This window comes from Balaenoptera borealis (assembly GCF_965194805.1).
Source record: "Balaenoptera borealis genome assembly, chromosome: 2".
In the NCBI taxonomy this organism is placed as follows: Eukaryota; Metazoa; Chordata; class Mammalia; order Artiodactyla; family Balaenopteridae; genus Balaenoptera; species Balaenoptera borealis.
The window spans coordinates 176,867,193-176,891,414 of NC_138867.1; the positions used below are offsets into that span (position 1 = coordinate 176,867,193).

General features: G+C 40.8%; 1 protein-coding gene and 1 pseudogene across 3 annotated transcripts in view; one reads left to right on the forward strand and one right to left on the reverse strand.

Annotated features, from left to right (window-relative positions):
* The window catches only part of ADGRE3 (adhesion G protein-coupled receptor E3), a 130,438-nt gene that overhangs the window by 39,651 nt on the left and 66,565 nt on the right, over positions 1 to 24,222 (reverse strand). The window contains exon 1 of one of the 2 annotated variants that reach the window (XM_082380570.1): positions 4,961 to 9,488. The exons of the other annotated variant lie outside the window; for it this stretch is intronic. Within the exon in view, the coding sequence (XP_082236696.1) occupies positions 4,961 to 4,985 (25 nt within the window). The 5' untranslated portion in view covers positions 4,986 to 9,488. Of the gene's footprint in view, positions 1 to 4,960; positions 9,489 to 24,222 lie in introns of those variants that run through there. 2 annotated transcript variants of the gene reach the window in all.
* LOC309623582 (group XIIA secretory phospholipase A2 pseudogene) lies at positions 9,491 to 18,585 on the forward strand (annotated as a pseudogene). Its single transcript has one exon. The product of its transcript is annotated as a group XIIA secretory phospholipase A2 pseudogene (transcript).

Consider the following 24,222-nt stretch of genomic DNA (forward strand, 5'->3'; position numbering starts at 1 on the left):
AATCACTCTAATTGGGCTAAAATCAAGGTGTTAGTAGGGCTGATTTGGAAGCTCTAGGGGAGAATCCATCTCCTTGCTTTTTGCAGCTTTTAGAGGCTGCCCACCTTCCTTGGCTCACGGCCCCTTGGTCCATCTTCAAAGCCAGTGGCATAGCATCTTCTCTCCTTTCTGGTCTCTTGCCTCCCTCTGATGAGGACCCTTGTGATTATATTGGACCCACCAGTATAATCCAGGATAATCTGCTCATCTCAAGATCTTTAGCACATCTGCAAAGTCCCTTTGACCATGTGATGGGGTTCAGGACATGCCACCCCAAAATATTCCACTTTGGCATATTCTTTATTTTGAGCTGGAGGCAATTGAGAGGCAGAAGATGCAGGAAGAGCTTTATGACCTACCCTTTTCTACCTAAAAACTGGCCATAATTTCCCACAAGAAAGATGCCCTCCCTGTACCAGGATGAGAAGAGCATCTTTACTCCCAGAGACTGTGAATGGACCTTGAAACAGATATGTACAAACAAACTTACTAAAATAACTCTATCTTCCAATACTTTCCCCTCCTCTGTATCTCCTAGTCACTTCCTCACAATTTATTGCATCTAGCCCCAATCCCTTTGTCTGTCTTGTTTCCTCACACATTTATCATTTCTTTGTCTAAAAGGTAAAAAATTTTGTGCTCTAGTCACTTCTTTGGGTCTTCATTTTCTTGTGAAGGCTCCCATGTACATGTTAAAATTTAATTAAATGTGTATGCTTCTCTCCTATTAATCTGTCTTATGTCAATTTAATTCTTATTCCCAGCTAGAGACTGTAAGATGGTAGAGGAGAATTTTTACCTCCCCTGTATATGTGAGGTAACATACCCACACGTTTCGGGGGATGTTGACATCTTTGGTGAGGGCTGTTATTCCTCCTCCCAGGCTATTATTCTTCTCCAAAGAAGTTGCCAGGTCTGTCCCGTGATCAATTACTTATGCAACTGCTTTCATGGAGCATTTTGAATATTTTTGGTGGTCAAATGAATATATTCTCAGCTGGGATGTGAAACGCTTAATGGCAGAATCCTGGAATATTTCTTAATACATTTAAATTTCCCTTTTTCTTACTTTTGTATAATGATTAATTTGTAGCAGCTACTCTAACATTACAGCTGCCCCAATGATGACTATAGCTTGCAGAGGCAGCTAGTAAAACATATGGCTGAAAGGTACTTCCTGGTTCCTAAAACTCAGGCAGTCTGGGTACCATCACATTTCCTCAAGACTAGTCTTCAAGGTGTCCTTCCAGCCCAGCCAGCAATCTTGTGCTCAATAATACGGGCATGACAACAAAAAGAATAAAATATCTAGGAATAAACCTATCTAAGGAGACAAAAGACCTGTATGCAGAAAATTATAAGACACTGATGAAAGAAATTAAAGATGATACAAATAGATGGAGAGATATACCATGTTCTTGGATTGGAAGAATCAACATTGTGAAAATGACTCTACTACCCAAAGCAATCTACAGATTCAATGCAATCCCTATCAAACTACCACTGGCATTTTTCACAGAACTAGAATAAAAAATTTCCCAATTTGTATGGAAACACAAAAGACCCCGAATAGCCAAAGCAATCTTGAGAATGAAAAATGGAGCTGGGGGAATCAGGCTCCCTGACTTCAGACTATATTACAAAGCTACAGTAATCAAGACAGTTTGGTACTGGCACAAAAACAGAAATATAGATAAATGGAACAGGATAGAAAGCCCAGAGATAAACCCATGCACATATGGTCACCTTATCTTTGATAAAGGAGGCAAGCATATACAGTGGAGAAAAGACAGCCTCTTCAATAAGTGGTGCTGGGAAAATTGGACAGATACATGTAAAAGTATGAAATTAGAACACTCCCTGACACCATGCACAAAAATAAACTCAAAATGGATTAAAGACCTAAGTGTAAGGCCAGACACTATCAAACTCTTAGAGGAAAACATAGGCAGAACACTCTATGACATACATCACAGCAAGATTCTTTTTGACCCAGCTCCTAGAGAAATGGAAATAAGAACACAAATAAACAAATGGGACCTAATGAAACTTAAAAGCTTTTGCACAGCAAAGGAAACCATAAACAAGACCAAAAGACAACCATCAGAATGGGAGAAAATATTTGCAAATGAAGCAACTGACAAAGGATTAATCTCCAAGATTTACAAGCAGCTCATGCAGCTCAATAACAAAAAAACGAACAACCCAATCCAAAAATGGGCAGAAGACCTAAATAGACATTTCTCCAAAGAAGATATACACATTGCCAACAGACACATGAAAGAATGCTCAACATCATTAATCATTAGAGAAATGCAAATCAAAACTACAATGAGATGTCATCTCACACTGGTCAGAATGGCCATCATCAAAAAATCTAGAAACAATAAATGCTGGAGAGGGTGTGGAGAAAAGGGAACCCTCTTGCACTGTTGGTGGGAATGTAAATTGATACAGCCACTATGGAGAACAGTATGGAGGTTCCTTAAAAAACTAAAAATAGAACTACCATACAACCCAGCAATCCCACTACTGGGCATATACCCTGAGAAAACCATAGTTCAAAAAGAGTCATGTACCAAAATGTTCATTGCAGCTCTATTTACAATAGCCAGGACATGGAAGCAACCTAAATGTCCATCGACAGATGAATGGATAAAGAAGATGTGGCACATATATACAATGGAATATTACTCAGCCATAAAAAGAAATGAAATGGAGGTATTTGTAATGAGGTGGATGGAGTTAGAGTCTGTCATACAGAGTGAAGTAAGTCAGAAAGAGAAAAACAAATACAGTATGCTAACACATATATATGGAATCTAAGGAAAAAAAAAAAAAAAAGGCCATGAAGAACCTAGTGGCAAGACGGGAATAAAGACACAGACCTACTAGAGAATGGACTTGAGGATATGGGGAGGGGGAGGGGTGAGATGTGACAGGGTGAGAGAGTGTCATGGACATATATACACTACCAAATGTAAAATAGATAGCTAGTGGGAAGCAGCCGGATAGCACAGGGAGATCAGCTCGGTGCTTTGTGACCACCTAGTGGGATAGGGAGGGTGGGAGGGAGGGAGATGCAAGAGGGAAGAGATATGGGAACATATGTATATGTATAACTGATTCACTTTGTCATAAAGCAGAAACTAACACACCATTGTAAAGCAATTATACTTCAATAAAGATGTTTAAAAAAAAAAGTTGCATAAGAGATGAAAAGAAAAAAAGAAGTTGCATAAGAGATGAAAAAAAAAAGTGATTGTAATCCTAGCAATGTTTAAAATAAAGTAATAAATATCTTCAAATAAATGATTAAGTTTTCTTTGTCAAAAAAAAAAAATAATAATACGGGCATGAGTCTTAAGTTAGAGTTCTCGAAGAGTCATTGGCATGCCAGAATCCCAGAGTTCTAAGAGGCTATAGAAATCATCAGCTGACTCTTTTTGTTAATGAGAAAAGAGGTCACCAGGGGTAAAGTACCTCAGACACCAGTTGTGCAAATTTGAGCAGGAAACTACTCTAAGTTTCCATATATGAAACAGGGTGACAGCGTTGCCTGCCTCCTGGGATTGGAGTGATGACATAAATGAGGGAATTGAGTAAAGCACAATGTCTGGCTGAAATCACTCCATAAATGCTAGCTGCCTCTATTATCATTTTATTTGCACTAGAATTCTATTTTTAAATTCTTCACCTGATACTCATTCTTCTACACTGTCTGTTCCATCTAGTGATGCGGTCAGAGAGGTCATGGATAACCGAAATTCACAAATAATCCAACTCAGAAGTTTCCAGGACTCTGCCTGCAGTTGCCCAAAAGCAGGAAACATCTTTTTTGAGCTTCTCTCGTTACAAGAATTTTTTAGCTTTACTGAGGCATAATTGATATATAAAAAATTGCACGCTCTCTCACTTAAATTTGACTCCACAGATATATACTGGATACCTCTTATATGTAAGATGTTGCAGAAGGGGCTGCAAAAGTGAGGGGATGTTTGCCTTCAAGTAGCTTATATTATTTTGATAGACTTTATGATCTATTACCTACCTCTGCAACTAAATAACTGTGAGGTTTTGAGCACCATTTCTGTGATGCCATTTTGCATCTGTAATGTGGAGGTACTGTGCGATAATGAATATAGAACATCTTAGCCTGATACCAGGTGCTCAACATATGTTAGCTTTGGTTGATATTGTGGCTATTGATATTGTTATTTGATCTGGAGCCAGAGAATGGAAGGGATTTCAGAGTTGGAGAGCCACCTGCACAGAGGTGGTTGTTGAAGCCACGGGATCTTAAGATTCCTCTAGGGAGAGAGAGCAGAAAAAGAGAAGGAAAAAACCCAAAGGCATATTAACAAAGATCTGAAGCCAGGAGGCTTGGATTCAAATCCTGGTTCTGCCATTTACAATCTGTGTGACCTTGGACGAGTAACATAACATCTCTGTGCTCCAGTTTTCTCATCTGTAAGGTGGAAATAATATTAGTACCCACCTTATGAGCCCATTATGAGGATTAAATGGATTAATATGCAAGGTGCATAGTGAGCGCTCGAAAATTTTGGTTATTATTATTAACATTCAGGAAAAGGCAAAAGGAGGAGAAAGAAAGAATAGCAAGAGAGGCAGAGGAAAATCAGGGCAGTGCTAGGTCACAGAAGTTATCAAGGAGGAGAGAATATCAGTTAGAAAACAAGACCTGTGAAGAGGGAGATGAACAACTCATTGGATTCGACCATAAGGACAATTTTAGGGATATTTGAGAGCGTATTTCGAATAGGGTGGTGAGGAAGGAAACCATAACCCAAGGGTGAAAGGAGAGTGTTCAAAGCAGAGCAGAAGAAAGAGGAGAAGGAAAAGACAGCGAATTGTTGAACCAAGTAGCCCCTGATATGGGGTAGGTTAAGGTTACACATACCCGGAAGAAGCGATGACCCTTGCATTCCTGTGTGCAGGTAACCCTTGCCAGTCAGCTCTCAAAGCTCCCTACTCTGCTCCCTCTCGACTACTTTTCTTATCTCAAGGAAATCTCATGAGACTTGACATGTATCTTAGGTCAGCTGACATAGGAAACCACTATCAGAAAAGTGAACTTCTTCCATCTTTCACCATCAGACCCATGGTTCTGCTTTTCATTAGTTTATTTTCTTTACCTTTTCTTCACTTGTTTTCAGATGCTTCCTTGGTAGTAGGTTTTCCTAGCTATTGTTGATCGCCTTTGGGATCACAGAATCAATTGACCCTAGGAAAGGAATGCCCTTTAATTACAGAACATTGTCTGAGGAGCAGGAAGTGACTGTGGGATCAAAATAAACTTTAAATAACCCTGTGGTTTGGAGCTGGGTAAGCCAGAATTTACGGTGTCTCTATCGTTATCTAAAGTTTCTGAAAGTGTCATTTTTTACACATCTGTGATCCCCCTTCCCCCTCAAAATATGGCACTCACCAGATCTGACTGGAGTCTCAAAGTCTGGTAGAAGGTGATGTATTATTTGGTCATTTGGAGCTATCTAGACCAATTGCAGGATTTGGGAGTCATTGCCTCTGTCAACAAATATTTATTAAGACAAATCTCATTGAGTGACAAGATCTGTGCTACTTTCTAGGGATATAGCAGTGAACAAAATTAACACAATCTTTTCTATGTAGAACTACAGAGAAAGGGAACATTGGAGGAAAAGCAGGTTTTGGGGGAAAGATAAAACTAAGTTTTGGGTAAGTTGATTTTGAGGTATGGTGATTTCAATATACATTGTATATGTAATCTAGATCATAAAAAAGAGGTCTTTTCCCTCCCACCTCCAGCCAATAGATGGTAGTTATAGCCATGATAATGGATTAAATCATTTAGAGAGAGATTATAGAGTGAGAATAGAGTCCTGAGTAAGTAATTTAAAATCAGGGAGTGGAGGGACTTCCCTGGTGGCACAGTGGTTAAGAATCCACCTGCCAATGCAGGGGACATGGGTTCAAGCCCTGGTCCAGGAAGATCCCACATGCTGTGGAGCAACTAAGCTCATGCGCCACAACTACTGAGCCCACGCACCACAACTACTGAAGCCCACGCACCTAGAGCCCGTGCTCTGCAACAAGAGAAGCCACTGCAATGAGAAGCCTGCTCACCGCAACTAGAGAAATCCCATGTGCAGCAATGAAGACCCAACCCAGCCATAAATCAATCAATAAATTTATATAAAAAAATAAAAATAAAATCAGGGAGTGGAGGAGCAGCTAATAGATGAGACAGGTCAAGCGTGGTCAGACAGATGGGGGGAAATGAGTAGAGTATGGTGTCATGGAAGACCAAGGAAAGAGACCTTGAATTAAGACTGAAAAATATTCACAGGACAGAGCAGTAAGGAGGTTGTTCTATTCTAAGAGTAGTTCCAGTGGTGAGGATGATGGTGGTAATGAAGATGGTGTAGGTGGTGGTGATGGTGCTGGTGAAGCTAGCAGAGGTGGTGGTGGAGGTGATGGTGGCAGTGGGGACAATTGTACTGGTGGTGCTGGTGGTGATAAAGGTGGTGGTTATGGTGATGGTGATGGTGGTGAAAACAGTGGAGGTGGTGGCAGAGATCATGGGAGTGGAGGTGATGATGGTGGTGATAATAGTGGTGAAGGTGGTGATGGTGATGGTGATGATGATGGAAGCCAGAATGAAGTGGATCGAGGATAAAATGGGAGGTGAAGAAGTGGAGGCACCAAGTATAGTCAACTCCAGAGAGAGATGCAGAGTAATGTGTGAATGAGAGAAGATGAACAAGGACCTCCTTGGGTGGTTGGAACATGGTGGAATTAGCCATTTATTGGGGTGGACAAGGCCATGAGTCCTTCATAGTAAGACTGTTGGGCTCTCAACATCCCACTGGCCCAGCAGCCATGTACTGGGCTTTCCTGTTGTTTCTTCCTAGTGGCCCTCTGGGAAGGGGGTAAGTGGGGAGCGGGTGAGAGTTGGAGGCAAGAGTTGATCAAGAAAGACAGGCAGTGCCACCTAATGGTCAGGCCAATGTTATTGCAGAGTCCTGGCTCTAGAACCAGACTGCCTAGTTTCAGATCTTGGCTTGGGCACTTATTAGCTGTGTGACTTCGGGAAAATTATTCAACTTTTCTGTCCCTAAGGCATCTCTGATATGATATAACTTCAACAGTCTCCTAAATGGTTGTCTTTACATCCCATGCTCTACCTTGCATCCGGGAAAACTTTCTGAAACAAGAATCTGAGCCCAGCACACACCTGCCTCACAGCCCCACAGATACTTTGCAGGCCAAATGTGCTTCATAGGCACATAAATCATACTCACTCTGGCCCCAGTCCACCTCACCAGCCTCATCTCCCACCCCTCTCCCTCAGGCTGCTCATCTGCCCTGAGTACTTGCTCAGGCATGGTCCAGCCTCCGTGTGGTCCCCTCCACCAGGAATTTCCCTTTTTCCTCCACTGCTCTGCCCCTGGCCAAGTCCTCCATGTGTGCGTTCTTTTCTATGTCCCTGCTTGACCCCCAAGGTAGATCCCCCAGAGCCCTACTCTGCCCCTTTCCCTACCCCAAGGTAGAGTTAACATCTCCCCTCTCTATGCATTCCGTATGTAACCAAACCTAAGGCATCATTAATTTTAAGGTACGCCCGTATTTTATGTACCACCGAACCTAACAAACTATGACACAATGCCTTCTTATTCTTTAGAATTTTTATGTTATCCTTATTGAACAAGCTATTGTAGATTTATTTGGGAAAAACTTTTACAACATATCACTCTTTCTCATATATGAAAAGGAAAACAGAAGTGGAAAATATGTTAGTTAAGATATTTTGGAATCTTCTTTACATTCAGAATGTTCAAAATTACTTTCAACACAGAGCTATCAAAGTTTATGTTTCAGTGTCCATGTTTCTCTACATCACTAGTTCTCAAGGTATGGTCTCTGGACCAGCAACTTCAGCATCACCTGGGAACTTATAAATTCAGATTCTCAGGCTCTGCCCCAGATTTGATGAACCAGAAGGTCTGGGGTGGGGCCCAGCAAGTTGTGTTTAACAGGTTCTCCAGGTGATTCTGATGTATGCTCAAGTCTGAGAACCCAGATCTGCACGGTATTGTTCTCTGGTCTACCAACAGTATGATGATGAAGCATTTATTAAAAGAACCCAAAAGAGAACCAGAAGCCATTGCTGGCTCTCTACCACCCTTACACTCCTCAGTAGAGCACACAAGTATAAACCAAATATCCCTAGCTTTTTACCTGTGATAAGATGAGATTATAATAGCTTTTTTTAAAAAATTAATTTATTTGGGGCTGCATTGGGTCTTCGTTGCCACACGTGGGCTTTCTCTAGTTGCGGCGAGCGGGGGCTAAACTTCGTTGTGGTGCCCGGGCTTCCTAATGTGGTGGCTTCTCTTGTTGTGGAGCACGGGCTCTAGATGCGTGGGCTTCAGTAGTTGTGGTGCATGGGCTCAGTAGTTGTGGCTCGTGGGCTCTAGAGCGCAGGCTCAGTAGTTGTGGCACAAGGGCTTAGTTGCTCCATGGCATGTGGGATCTTCCTGGACCAGGGCTCAAACCCATGTCTCCTACATTGGAAGGTGGATTCTTAACCACTGTGCCACCAAGGAAGCCCCTATAATAGCTTTTTATAACCAAGTTATTACAGCATAAAACTCAAGGGACTTTCTTGCTGAAAACCAGACCCTCTAAAAGTGCCTCAATATTTTTTTTAGAGTTTCCTGCAGGTCCACCTTACAGATGCCCTTTCTATCCAGCCATCCATCCATTCATCCATCCATCCATCCATCCATCCACCCACCCACTCACCTACCTTTCCATCCATCCACTCACCCACCTATCTTTCTGTCCATCCCCAATCCATCCATCCATCCATACATGCCAGACCTTCCACCTTACTGCCAGGTAGCTGTCTTTGCTACTTTTGACCTCTATGAGGTCACTGTCTTGTGCTGCTTCCTAGCCCTGACATTCATGCCCTAGACTCAGAAACTCCTTCTGCTTCCTCCTGGCTCATCTCAACCAGGTTGTGATGTTTAACAAGGCTTTACTGAGGTCAGAGGTCATGTCATCCTGTTAAATCCATGTCGGATCCTGATCCTCCTCTGCTGAGAGCCCATGTGACTCCCACATCACTCAGAGTAAAAGCCAAATTCCTCACCGTGGCCTGTAGGGCCCTGCATGATCTGCTCCTGTCACATCCTTGCCCTCATTTCCTCCCAGACTCCCCCTCACTTTTTCTGCTTTGACCACATTGGCTCTTTGTCTTTCCTTGGAGATGCCAGGCACTGCCCTGCCTCTGGGCCTTTGCCCTTGCTGTTCCCTGTATCTAAATGCTTTTCCTCAGATACCTTCAGGTAACCATATGGCTCACTTCCTCATTTCAAGTTATTGGCTAAGTGTCCCCTTGTCAGTGAGGCCTTCCCTGACTGCCCTGTCTAAAATCACACACACACGCCCCATCCCCATTGCCCAATTATTTTTATTCATTGTACCCACCACCTTCTAATATACAAAACAGTTTGCTTATTTACTTCATTTTGTTTATTGTCTCTCTCCACTACTGGAATGCCAGATCCATAGGGCAAGGATTTTTTGTTTATTCATTGTGGTAACCCTTAGAGCAGTTATCAACTGCTTCAAGTCACAGACTAGCTTCTGAGAGGTCTCCTGGTGGTGGGGGCCAGCAGCTCTCCGCAATGGGAATCTCTGGGCATCTACACATCTGAGTCCAGGCTCAATCTCCAGCCTCACCCCAGAGGGCACTGCTCCATTCTTGGTCCAAGGGATAAAATAGTGAACAGACAAAAGTCCCCATTCTCATGGAGTCTTGTTTTTGCACACGCTGTTCCCTCTACCTGAAATTTCCTTTCTCTCTCTAACTCTAGCTCCCCTTCCAACTCCCAGATGGAGAAGAGATATTTCCTCCCAGGAAACCTTCACAATAGCTCCAAAAGTAACTTCTACTAATGGATAGAAATTCCTTTATGATGTGGTTATCTTAGGCCAGTCTCCTTTTAGCAGATCTTGAGGTAGGAATTAAGATGCACATGCTTTGTTGGGGAATGCACATGCTTTTGTAAGGGTTTGGATGTACTTGATTTGTCTGAGAGGCAGGGTTGTGATCACATGATTTGTTGGGTTAGTAAGGGTTGGGATGACATAATTTGTTGGAGGAGTAAGTGTTGGCATGCAAATGATTTTTTTAGAGGGTAACAGTTAGACTGCACATGATATGTTGGGGGGAACAGTTAGCATGCAAATAATTTGTTGGGGGGTAATTGTTGGGATGTACATGGTTTATTGGGGGCAGGGGGAGAAGGGTTTGGAATGCACATGATTATTTTAGGGAGGATATGGGTTGTCTCAGCTAATTCCATGGGGGAGCTCTGGAGTGGGTACCATGGAGATGCTCCATCTTGAGGCAAAGCCTTTCATCCCCCTGTTTTAGTCGGTCATTGGTTATGGGTTGCCTCTGGGGGTGGGGTGTGTACATAACTTGACAGGCAAAGTGATGAATGGGATCTGGGCAGAGCACCAGGTGTGTTCACTACAGTGCTCAAAACTTTGTCTGGTTATGTTTACCCACTGCCTCAAAAGTTGCTATACAGAATATGAATGTCACTTCCTCTTCATTTTAAAGTGTTCAAAATAATGATTTCCCATAAACCATGTTGCATCATCACATGATAAAGCCAGGGGTGAGTAGCTTACATGTAATTCTTAATTCTTTACAGTCTCAAGGATTATGGTGTCACTCAGGCTTAATTCATGTTAAGTGTTGGTGTACAGGATGATGTTAGTACCTCCCCCGGCCCCATTTCCTGGCTTACTACATAGAACTAGTTCCATGAAAATATATTTTAAAATAAAACAAATAAAGGAAAAAAATCAAATTTTGTTAATGTCATGAGTGTATTCCCCCCACCCCCAAAGAACTAAGGGATTTTTCTTTTTTTTTTAAGATTTTTTTGATGTGGACCATTTTTAAAGTCTTTATAGAATTTGTTACAACATTGCTTCTGTTTTATGCTTTGGTTTTCTGGCTGCGAGGCATGTGGGATCTTAGGTCCCTGACCAGGGATTGAACCTGCACCCCCTGCATTGGAAGGCAAAGTCTCAACCACTGGACCACCAGGGAAGTCCCAAGGATTTTTCTTTATGTACTCATCTCCCAGCTGTTGTGCAATGGCTCTTACTGTTACTGAACCAAACTTGGGTCTGCTCGCCCACTCGTAGTAAAGCCAATCTACTGACACCAGGTTGTGGTGAAGGAAAGTGCAGGCAGGGTTTATTGCAGGACGCCAAGCAAGGAGTCCAGGCAGCTAGAGCTCCAAGGCCTAAACTCCACGATGGCTTTCAGGGAAAGGTTTTTAAAGACAGGGTGAGGGAGAAGGTTGCAGGGTGTGATCAGCTTGTGGACATTCTTTTGATTGGTTGGTGGTGAAAGGTAATTGGGAGTCAACATCATCAACCTTCTGGTTCCAACCGGTCTGGGGTCTACATGCTTGTGGGCAGCATACAGTTAACTTCTTTCCATCTGGTGGGGGTTTCAGTATCTGCAAAACAGCTCAAAGGACATGGACAGAATATTATCTATAGCCCTTGAGGAGGAACTAAAGGTCCTTGGCTTTGTTTAATGGCTAAACTATTATTTTGTCTCACTTGACTTTTTTCCTTTTTTTCTGCATTTTCTCACTTCTCTGATTAAATATATACTTTGGAACTCAGGGAAGACCTAGGAGGATAAAGTTTTTCTACAAACAAGAGGTGGGTGGAGGACATGAAGTGAGGGTGCCTGTCCTGGGAAGGCCCCATGGGGCCCTGCTTTGTTACATTATCACTCACATCTGCCCTTTCCTTCAAAAAATTGTCCTCATCTAAACAAGAGCTGCTCTGGCAGGTTATGATCCTCATCCTTAGGGAGCATCTTGCAGCTAATGACTGTTAGAGATGGGGGTACGAAAGGCCAGCCCCTTATCTCAGAGTGGGAGCAACTCTGTGTTACCACCTATGCTCCAGGGCTCCTCCTGGAATCAGGGTGATGTTTGACTTTGGCTGAACCTACCTCTTTTTTTAAATTTATTTTTTATTTTTTGGCCATGCTGCAGGGCATGCGGGATCTCAGTTCCCTGACCAGAGATCCCCCCCCTGCCCCCTGCAGTGGAAGCGCAGAGTCTTAACCATTGGACCACCAGGGAAGTTCTAAGAATATACATTTTTGTTCAACTCCTTCATCTGCCTTATCCTGTTTTCCTCACTCTCCCTCTCTCCTGGCAGCATCCCCAACAAATCACGAGCACCCAGCCCCCACCTACAGAACTTGACCTAACACAATCCCTCCCTTATTTGGCTGTATCATCAAAACAGGAAAAAAGAATTCAAGGTTTCCAGCTCTTTCTGGTTTTATTCTGAGACAAGATTTAGAAATACTGTACATGGGCCCGCCTCCCAGGTGGAAGCCCAGTGAAGGCGGCTAGGACCAGCCTCGCAGCCAGGAAGGACACATGGGTATGGGGCTGGTTGCAGCCACTCAGCCCGGGTTCAGCAAGGCTGCCGAGGGCATCCTGGGGGCTCCGTGGAGTTGCACCTATGACGCGGCTCCAGGGACCCGTGGGGTCCCATGCGGCGCCAATGACTTTTCTCCCTCCCTCCTCTTCCTCCTGACCGCTACTTTCAGGTGCCAGGAGCAGGCCCAGGCCACCGACTGGAGGTCTACCCTGCAGGCCAACCGGAAGGGTGTTCACAAGATAGACAACTGCCTGAATGCAGTCTTGGACCTCCTGGGAGGAGAGGACTGGCTCTGCCAGTGTAAATGCAGTGCTGGATCTAAGCCTTTCCCACGTTGTGATGAAAAACCATCCCCACCGACGGGATGTGGCTCTTCACCGTTTGGTGTTCATCTGAACATTGGCATCTCTTCCCTGACGAAGTGCTGCAAACAACGTGACAGGGGCTATGGGACGTGTGGCAAAAGCAAAAAGGACTGTGATGACGAGTACCAGTGTTGTCCCTCCAAGATCTGCCAAGATTTGCGTAAAACGCTAGGACCAGCTCAGCATGTAAGTGAAACCACAGTGGAGCTCTTTCTTGACAGTGTTATACATTTAGGCAGTAAATCATAACTGGGTAGCCAAGGAGCCTCATGTAGCTGTCGCTACAATGAAAAAACTGATCTTTAAAGAAGATGTAGGTGGTGACAGCAGATGAGGACAGATGAACATAACCTTTGACAAAGAACAAATGTTTTAACTGCATAAAGCTGCCTTATTTTTGTGAAAGGGCTATTTTTTTTAAACATCTTTATTGGAGTATAATTGCTTTACAATGGTGTGTTAGTTTCTGCTGTATAACAAAGTGAATCAGCTATACGTATACATACATCCCCATATCCCCTCCCTCTTGCGTCTCCCTCCCTCCCAGCCTCCCTATCCCACCCCTCTAGGTGGTCACAAAGCACCGAGCTGATCTCCCTGTGCTATGCGGCTGCTTCCCACTAGCTATCTATTTTACGTTTGGTAGTGTATGTATGACCGTGTCACTCTCTCACTTCGTCCCAGCTTACCCTTCCCCCTCCCCATATCCTCAAGTCCATTCTCTACGTCTGCGTGAAAGGGTTATTTTGACATTAAAACTTCAAACTAAAGAAAAAAAGTGGGGGAGGTTATCTTTCTGGATGTGCTGCCTTAGTGTGCCTGATTGTCTTGACCAATTTCAGAAAAGGTGCATATTAAGGGGAGAATTTTTTTAAAAGAAAGAGTCTGTAACTCAATTTTCACAACTGTATTTACCAAAAAAATAAGGTCAAGTGTAAAATTCATTGTAAAGTATGTTCAACATTATCTTATTTGGAAATAGGGGAAAACTTCTCTTATGTTTGTTTACTGTAAACATTTAAATATACATTTATGCTTGGAAAACAATGAACACTGTACTTGGATCATGGCAGGATGCAAATAAGGTCCCTTGTTATTAATATTATTTTATTGATAATGATGAGGATGATGGTTGAATCCTATTTGAACTTAGAGTACTTAGTCCTTACACCATACTGCCACCTTCCGGGGAACCTAAGGAATAAGAAATTCAAAGTAGCTTCAAGTGCTGGGTTTACGAAACAGGCCGAAATCTTTGGGATGTAAGGAACGGAAGCAAATCCCACAGAAATATTAACTAGCACCTTTTTATATCACCTTAAATCTATTAATATGTTCTTATTGCATTTGAAAATTCAGGTCCAAAGATACTCATTAAGTTAATAAGCTAACTTTGTAACACGTGCATAAAAATGGGAGTTAGGAACTTTATTCATCCCTCCACCTACCCACGCGTCATCCACCCATCCACCCACCCATCATCTACTCATTCATCCAACAAATGTTTAAGATGTACTTTCTCTGTGCTCAGTGATTTTATGTCAGGATTATTAATTTTACTCAATCTCAATTTTCTCATATTTCAAGTGGGGTTAATCATGCCAATCCATTTACTCTTTAGGGGAAAGAAATACATTCATGGCACTAACAAAATTTTATTTTCTTTCTTTTATTTGTCAAAAAATGCATTTTTCATGCAAATAGTTCTAGGCAATAAAATCAGATAGTTGGTGCAGAGCAAGTTTGGGAATAGAGAAATGATAGGGGATTAAAATAAAGATGTTGCTATGTAGTTAACTCATAACACTGACATATTTTGAGTAGCTATTGTAAATTATATACCACTTCAATTTTAATGACTTCACCACATTGCATGGTGTGGAATTATTTATTCAATTCCCTACTGATAGACAAGACACTTAGGCTGCTTCCATTTTCATCCTATAACAAATAATGCTGCAATGAACATCCTTATGTGTTTTATCACTGAGATCTTGCGCAAATATTTCTACAGAGTAATTTGTTGGAACTGAGTCAAAGGGTAAAGACATTTGAGATCCTGACTTATTCTGTCTAAATGGTGTTCTAAAAAGATTTATGATTTATATTCCCTCCTGCTTTGATTGTCTCCTCTTCACCTCTTGGATGAGAGAGGGATTCCTGCCCAACTGTTATGGGGATAGTAGAACACATGACATCTGATACTGGACAGATAGCACTTTATTAGTCACATATACTCATAGCCCTGGGGGGTGGGAGGATGCCATGTGTCACACAGGGTTCCATGGGGCTATACTCAACAACAGAGTGAATAGCCAGGCGTTGTCAGAGGCAGGCTTTGTAGTGATAAGAGGATGAAGTGCCCTCTGGTTCCCATGGGTGGATGTGAGTGGCTTGTTTGAATAATTCTGCAGGTTGGCAGGGCACTGAAGCCCGCTACTCGGGGATCAGCAGGAACTGCGCCTGGTCCCCATGATAAGGAGGATTGTTTGCTAGGGGATCATTTCTGTGGGAGCAGAGTGAGGAGGTGAACTTACAGTAGGCCATTCAAGACCATCCCAGTTTTCCCCAGATGTCAAGGCAGCACATAATAGTGGACCTTAATTTTAGGCCTTACACCACACCTCCCAAACAATAAGGTCAAGTCTAAAGAATAAAACAATGAATAATGTAAAAGCTCACCTCCCAGGCACAACCAGGATTAATAGTTGCAACCAGCCTTCCATCTATCCCTGTCTGCATACCTGCAGAGAGAAGGATGGCAGACCAGGTCAACTGTAGGGAATATTCGTTATTCTTTTTTGACTGCCCAGATCAATTCAACACCTCCTATGCTTCTCACTCTAGAAGTCAGATCCCGCACTTCCTTGCCTCCCTTCTAGCACAGGGCTAGGCTCCACAAAGCAGATCCAGCATCACTTGAATCCTAAGCTAGCAATGCAGAAGGCAAGAATTTCAGGGGACCCATGCTGGGAGGGTAGTGAAATGGAGAGGACCCTATGGTCCTTCCCTGCCATGTCCTCTGCCTGCCTTTTGTCTGTGGAAAAACTTTAGCCAAAGAATACGTTTAATCAGAGAAGTGAGAAGATGCAGAAACAAAGGAAAACCGTCAAAGGAGACCAAATAATATTAGTCATTAAGCATAGTCAAGGACCTTTAGTTCCTTCTCAAGGACTATAGATAATATTCTGAGCCAGATCCTCTGAGCTGTCTTAGAGATACTGAAACCCCCACCAGGTGGAAGACGTTAACTACATGATGACCAGACTGTAGCAATGACATAAGCTGCCCCAATTCCAAGAATTGGCCTCAAGGAAATGGGAAGAAACCAACCCTGGAAGTGAAGATTAACTGTACTTAAAACAATCAAAATGACGCTGCTCAGACCACTGCATGACCAATTTCAAGATGACTGTCAGAGCTGACTGTGCTGTTTCTGCATGTAGTCCCCTCCCTCCATCTATAAAAGCTCTTGCCCACTGATTGTCAGTGGGAGAGGGAGTCAGCCTTTGGACAGGAGTCTGCCCTCCCACTGGTTGCTGTCGTCCAGGATAAAGCAAACTTTCCTTTCCACCAACCTTGCCTCTTTATTGGCTTTTGAACAGCAAGCAGCTGGACCTCCTCTTTTGGTAACAGTAGCAGCAGCTATACAAGGTTTTCTGGGGTTACCAGTGCCAGAGGATCAAGAGTTAGCATCCAGCACCCAGGGTTGGTCACATCAGTGTCTGGGCTTTGGTGTCTGTGCCTGCCACGTGGGAAATTACCTTAATGCAATGACAGGTTCCAACTATATCACCAGGCAAGCCATGTTGGAGGTCACAGCATAGAAGGGTTCACAGGCCAAACTGAAATACTTAAATCACATGGTTTACTAAATCAACTTAAAACACAGTGAGGAACAAGAGGAGAGATGGAGTAACACACTTAGGTGTGTGAGTGGACAGACCATGCTGAGTTCTAGGGTACAAAATGTTCGTATGTCTTGTCTCCTTCCCTTTGCCCAGTCAGGCTTCCCTGCTGCTGCTGAGGACAGAGCTGAGGTTTGAGCAAGTGGTCCCCAACCAGAAGGTGCCCTGCACAATGACATATGCTTTTGGCCACTGGCATGGAAGTCCAAGGAGCAAGTGAGGAATTCGAGGACTGCAAGGCCAGTTGGTTGCTTCTATATGTGATGGGGAGCTTAAAAAAAAAAGAATGACAAGCTCAAAGTCCTAAAATATTTGCTCAAGTCACTTGTCAGGGAATCAGGGACTTTATCTTACTTTACTAAAAGAATGTCTTATTTCCTACATCCTCAGGCTGAAATAATCTAAAACTAACCTTAAAGTTTTATCTTGCAGGTAGCAGAATTACAGCCACAGATAAACTCACAGCCTCAGTGGATTCCCAATTGTGATAGTGTTTGTGTTAAGGAGACTCCATAACTGTCCTAAATTAATCTCTGGGAACAAGTAAACTCTTAAGAACACTTTTAATTTGTATCTTCAAACAGATAAAACAAGAATAGTTGCAAGTAAAGAAAGAATAAGACAGAGCTTTAAGAAGTTAAAATTATGGAAGCCAACATGAAAATTCAATAAAAGGATTAGATATAAAGTGGTGACACTCTGCAAGAAAGGAGACCAAAAAGATAGAGTCTGAGGAGTTTTAGAAAGAAAGAAACAAAAAGGAAAAAAAAATCCAAAAGGAGCATGTTATCTAAGAAAATAATATAAAATACTTTCCCAGAGCTGAAAGACACGAATTTCCAGATCAAAGAAGCCTACTGAGTAAACCACAGTGAAATTTTGGAACATGTAGTATATAAAGAAATTATTTTTTCTATTTCTTTATATTTCCCATAATATATAACATTTTAAAATAAGTAACATGGATGACTTTAAGTTGTCATAACCCTTTCTGTTCTATGGGGCATTTTTTTGGGGTCAATTCCTGTTGGGCGTTTGTATTGTTGGTGTGGCAAGAACTCTACTGGGGATATAATCTTCTCTTTATATTAGGAATATATCTCCAAGTTTATCACTTATCATTTACTCTTCACTCTTGTTTAATATAGAGAATGTTATAATTTAAGTCTATTAAATCCATCAGTGTTTTTCTTCGTGATACATTAAAAAAATAAGTATTGAATAACATGGATGATTTTAATAATATAAATACAAAACAAGGCAGAAAAGGACAAAATAATTGATAATCAGGAAACAACATCAAATAATACTCTTAATTTTGACCATAACTTGTACTTTTACAAATTAACATACTGAAGAAAAGGTGGAGCAAACTGAGAAGAGTAAAGAGAACTGGCTCACCCACCACCAGTCCCTCCTATCAGGAAACTTGCACAAGCCTCTTAGATAGCCTCATCCACCACAGGGCAGACAGCAGAATCAAGAAGAACTACAGTCCTACAGCCTGTGGAACAAAAACCACATTCATAGAAAGATAGACAAGATGAAAAGGCAGAGGGCTATGTACCAGATGAAGGAACAAGGTAAAACCCCAGAAAAACAACTAAATGAAGTGGAGATAGGCAACCTTCCAGAAAAAGAATTCAGAATAATGATAGTGAAGATGATCCAGGATCTTGGAAAAAGAATGGAGGCAAAGATCGAGAAAATGCAAGAAATGTTTAACAAAGACCTAGAAGAATTAAAGAACAAACAAACAGAGATGAACAATACTGAAATGAAAATTACACTAAAAGGAATCAATAGCAGAATAACTGAGGCAGAAGAACGCATAAGTGACCTGGAAGACAGAATGGTGGAATTCACTGCTGCAGAACAGAATAAAGAAAAAAGAATGAAAAGAAATGAAGACAGCCTAAGAGACCTCTGGGACAACACTGAACGCAACAACATTCGCATTATAGGGGTCCCAGAGGAGAAGACAGAGAGAAAGGACCCGAGAAAATATCTGAAGAGATGAAAGGGAAGAAACTACAACCAAGATTACTCTACCTGGCAAGGGTCTCATACAGATTCGATGGAGAAATCAAAAGCTTTACAGACAAGCAAAAGCTAAGAGAATTCAGCACCATCAAACCAGCTCTACAACAAATGCTAAAGGAACTTCTCTAAGAGGGAAACACAAGAGAAGAAAAGGACCTACAAAAAGAAATCCAGAACAATTAAGAAAATGGTCATAGGAACATACATATCGATAATTACCTTAAACGTGACTGGATTAAATGCTCCAACCAAAAGACACAGGCTTGCTTAATGGATACAAAAACAAGACCCATCTATATGCTGTCTACAAGAGACCCACTTTAGACCTAGGGACACATACACACTGAAAGTGAGGGGATGGAAAAAGAAATTCTATGCAAATGAAAATCAAAAGAAAGCTGGAGTAGCAATACTCATATCAGATAAAATAGACTTTAAAATAAAGAATGTTACAAGAGACAAGGAAGGACACTACATAATGATCAAGGGATCAATCCAAGAAGAAGATATAACAATTATAAATATATATGCACCCAACATAGGAGCACCTCAATACATAAGGCAACTGCTAACAGCTATAAAAGAGGAAATCGACAGTTATACAATAATAGTGGGGGATTTTAACACCTCACTTACACCAATGGACAGATCATCCAAAATGAAAATAAATAAGGAAACAGAAGCTTTAAATGACACAATAGACCAGGTAGATTTAATTGATATTTATAGGACATTCCATACAAAAACAGCAGATTACAATTTCTTCTCAAGTGCACATGGAACATTCTCCAGGATAGATCACATCTTGGGTCACAAATCAAGCCACAGTAAATTTAAGAAAATTGAAATCATATCTAGCATCTTTTCTGACCACAACCCTATGAGATTAGAAATGAATTACAGGGAAAAAAATGTAAAAAACACAAACACATGGAGGCTAAACAATACGTTACTAAATAACCAAGAGATCACTGAAGAAATCAAAGAGGAAATCAAAAAATACCTAGAGAGAAATGACAATGAAAACACGATGGACCAAAAGCTATGGGATGCAGCAAAAGCAGTTCTAAGAGGGAAGTTTATAGCTATACAAGCCTACCTCAAGAAACAAGAAAAATCTCAAATAAACAATCTAACCTTACACCTAAAGGAACTAGAGAAAGAACAAACAAAACCCAAAGTTAGCAGAATAAAAGAAATCATAAAGATCAGAGCAGAAATAAATGAAATAGAAACAAAGAAAACAATAGCAAAGATCAATAAAACTAAAAGCTGGTTCTTTGAGAAGATAAACAAAATTGATAAACCATTAGCCAGACTCATCAAGAAAAAGAGGGAGAGGACTCAAATCAATAAAATTAGAAATGAAAAAGGAGAAGTTACAACAGACACCGCAGAAATACAAAGCATCCTAAGAGACTACTACAAGCAACTTTATGCCAAGAAAATGGACAACCTGGAAGAAATGGACAAATTCTTAGAAAGGTATAACCTCCCAAGACTGAACCAGGAAGAAATAGAAAATATGAACAGACCAATCACAAGTAATGAAATTGAAACTGTGATTTAAAATCTTCCAGCAAACAAAAGTCCAGGACCAGATGGCTTCACAGGTGAATTCTATCAAACATTTAGAGAAGAGCTAACATGCATCCTTCTCAAACTCTTCCAAAAAATTGCGGAGGAAGGAACACTCCCAAACTCATTCCATGAGGTCACCATCACCCTGATACCAAAACCAGACAACGATATTACAAAAAAAAGAAAATTGCAGACCAATAACACTGCTGAATATAGATGCAAATATCCTCAACAAAACACTTGCAAACAGAATCCAACAACACATTAAAAGGATCATACACCATGATCAAGTGGGATTTATCCCAGGGATGCATGGATTCTTCAATATACGCAAATCAATCCGTGTGATACAGCATATTAACAAATTGAAGGATAAAAACCATATGATCATCTCAATAGGTGCAGAAAAAGTTTTTGACAAAATTCAACACCCATTTATGATAAAAACTCTCCAGAAAGTGGGCATAGAGGGAACCTACCTCAACATAACAAAGGTCATATATGACAAAGCCACAGCAAACATCATTCTCAGTGGTGAAAAACTGAAAGCATTTCCTCTAAGATCAGGAACAAGACAAGGATGTCCACTCTCGCCACTATTATTCAACATAGTTTTGGAAGTCCTAGCCACGGCAATCAGAGGAGAAAAAGAAATAAAAGGAATACAAATTGGAAAAGTAGAAGTAAAACTGTCACTGTTTGCAGATGACATGATACTATACATAGAGAATCCTAAAGATGCCACCAGAAAACTACTAGAGCTAATCAATGAATTTGGTAAAGTTGCAGGATACAAAACTAATGCACAGAAATCTCTTGCATTCCTATACACGAATGATGAAAAATCTGAAAGAGAAATTAAGGAAACACTCCCATTTACCATTGCAACAAAAAGAATAAAATACCTAGGATTAAACCTACCTAGGGAGACAAAAGACCTGTATGCAGAAAACTATAAGACACTGTTGAAAGAAACTAAAGATGATACCAACAGTGGAGAGATATACCATGTTCTTGGATTGGAAGAATCAATATTGTGAAAATGACTATACTACCCAAAGCAATCTACAGATTCAATGCAATCCCTATCAAATTACCAATGGCATTTTTTACGGAACTAGAACAAAAAATCTTAAAATTTGTATGGAGACACAAAAGACCCCGAATAGCCAAAGCAGTCATGAGGGAAAAAAACGGAGCTGGAGGAATCAGACTCCCTGACTTCAGACTATACTACAAAGCTACAGTAATCAAGACAATATGGTACTGGCACAAAAACAGAAAAATAGATCAATGGAAGATAGAAAGCCCAGAGATAAATCCACACACCTATGGTCAACTAATCTATGACAAAGGAGGCAAGGGTATACAATGGAGAAAAGACAGTCTCTTCAATATGTGGTGCTGGGAAAACTGGACAGCTACATGTAAAAGAATGAAATCCGAACACTCCCTAACACCATACACAAAAATAAACTCAAAATGGACTCGAGACCTAAATGTAAGACTGGACACTATAAAACTCTTAGAGGAAAACATAGGAAGAACACTCTTTGACATAAATCACAGCAAGATCTTTTTTGATCCACCTCCTAGAGTAATGGAAATAAAAACAAAAATAAACAAATGGGACCTAATGAAACTTCAAAGCTTTTGCACAGCAAAGGAAACCATAAACAAGACGAAAAGACAACCCTCAGAATGGGAGAAAATATTTGCAAATGAATCAATGGACAAAGGATTAATTTCCAAAACATATAAACAGCCCATGCAGGTCAATATTAAAAAAACAAACAACCCAGTCCAAAAATGGGCAGAAGACCTAAATAGACATTTCTCCAAAGAAGACATACAGATGGCCAAGAAGCACATGAAAAGCTGCGCAACATCACTAATTATTAGAGAAATGCAAATGAAAACTATAACGAGGTATCATCTCACACCAGTTAGAATGGGCATCATCAGAAAATCTACAAACGACAAATGCTGGAGACGGTGTGGAGAAAAGGGAACCCTCTTGCACTGTTGGTAGGAATGTAAATTGATACAGCCACTATGGAGAACAGTATGGAGGTTCCTTAAAAAACTAAAAATGGAATTACCATATGACCCAGCAATCCCACTACTGGGCATATACCCAGAGAAAACCATAATTCAAAAAGACACATGCACCCCAATATTCATTGCGGCACTATTTACAATAGCCAGGTCATGGAAGCAATCTAAATGCCCATCGACAGACGAATGGATAAAGAAGATGTGGTAAATATATACAGTGGAATATTACTAAGCCATAAAAATGAACGAAATTGGGTCATTTGTAGAGGTGTGGATGGATCTAGAGACTGTCATACAGAGTGAAGTAAGTCAGAAAGAGAAAAACAAATATCGTATATTAACGCATATATGTGCAACCTAGAAAAATGGTACAGATGAACCGGTTTGCAGGGAAGAAATTAAGACACAGATATAGAGAACAAACATATAGACACCAAGGGGGAAAAACGGTGGGGGGGTGGTGGTGGTGGTGTGATGAATTGGGCAATTCGGATTGACATGTATACACTGATGTGTATAAAATTGATGACTAATAAGGACCTGCTGTATAAAGAAATAAATAAAATTAAAAAAAGAGAACTGGCTCAATCAACATACAACAAACACACATGATAAATAGAAAACATAAGATAAATGTAAAATGAGGTGGCAAAAATACATTAAACATATCAATAATCACATTAAATGTAAGTGGTTTAAGTTCCCCTGTTAGAAGAGAGTTACTTTCAGACTTCGTTAAAAAACAAAATCCAGCTACGTACTATTTCTTTTTTCTTTTTCTTTTGTTTCTTCAGCTATGTATTATTTATTAAAAAACATCAATTAAGAGAAAATGACAAAGAGGTTGAAAACAAGAGACATATCAGACAAACACAACAAGAGCAAGAAGATGTTATGGTAATATTAGACTAAAATTCAAGGCCAATGTTAGAAAGGGAAGAGGGGGAGATTTTATACTGATATAAGGTTGCGTCATCAAAAACTATAATGATAGCAGCCAATATTTATTGAGCACTTATAACATGTCAGGCATTATGATAAGTGTTTTGCATACAGACATTATATCATCCAATCCTCAGTGCAATCTCATTATTGCCCCCACTCAAGAGTTTAGGAAACTTGAGGCACAGAGAAATTAGGTAGGTCACAGGTTGGCTAGTAAGTATCAAAAACCAGTACTCTTAACCATTGGGCTATGCAACTGATACCATACCTTTGAAAAATATAAAGCAAAATCTGTTAGGAATACTATTCCTATACTTTCATCTAATATCTTAAAGTTCTTTTTAAAGTTTGAGTCAGTCTGCCTGGAATTTATTGTTGTGAATGATGTGAAATGGGGATCTAAGAACTTAATCCTTTAGCCAATTGTCCCAACTGCCTCCTTTCCCCATTGATTTGAAATACTACCCCCTAACCCATACTAAAAGTCCATACATGCCTGAGTCTGCTTCTGAGCTATTGTTTCTTTGATCTATTTGTGTATTCCTGTGACAGTAACACACACACACAGAGCTTTAATCTCTAGCCATAACTCATTACTCAGTGTTCCCAGAACATGTATTTCCCCCTTGCCTCTGTGTTTTTGCTCACACTATACCCCAAAGTTGCAACATTTCTCACCCACTGCACTAACCATTCTCCATGACTTGATATTCATCCTTTAAGATCTACTTTCAACCAACTATGCCAAATTTCTTGATTTCTCTTCCACATCG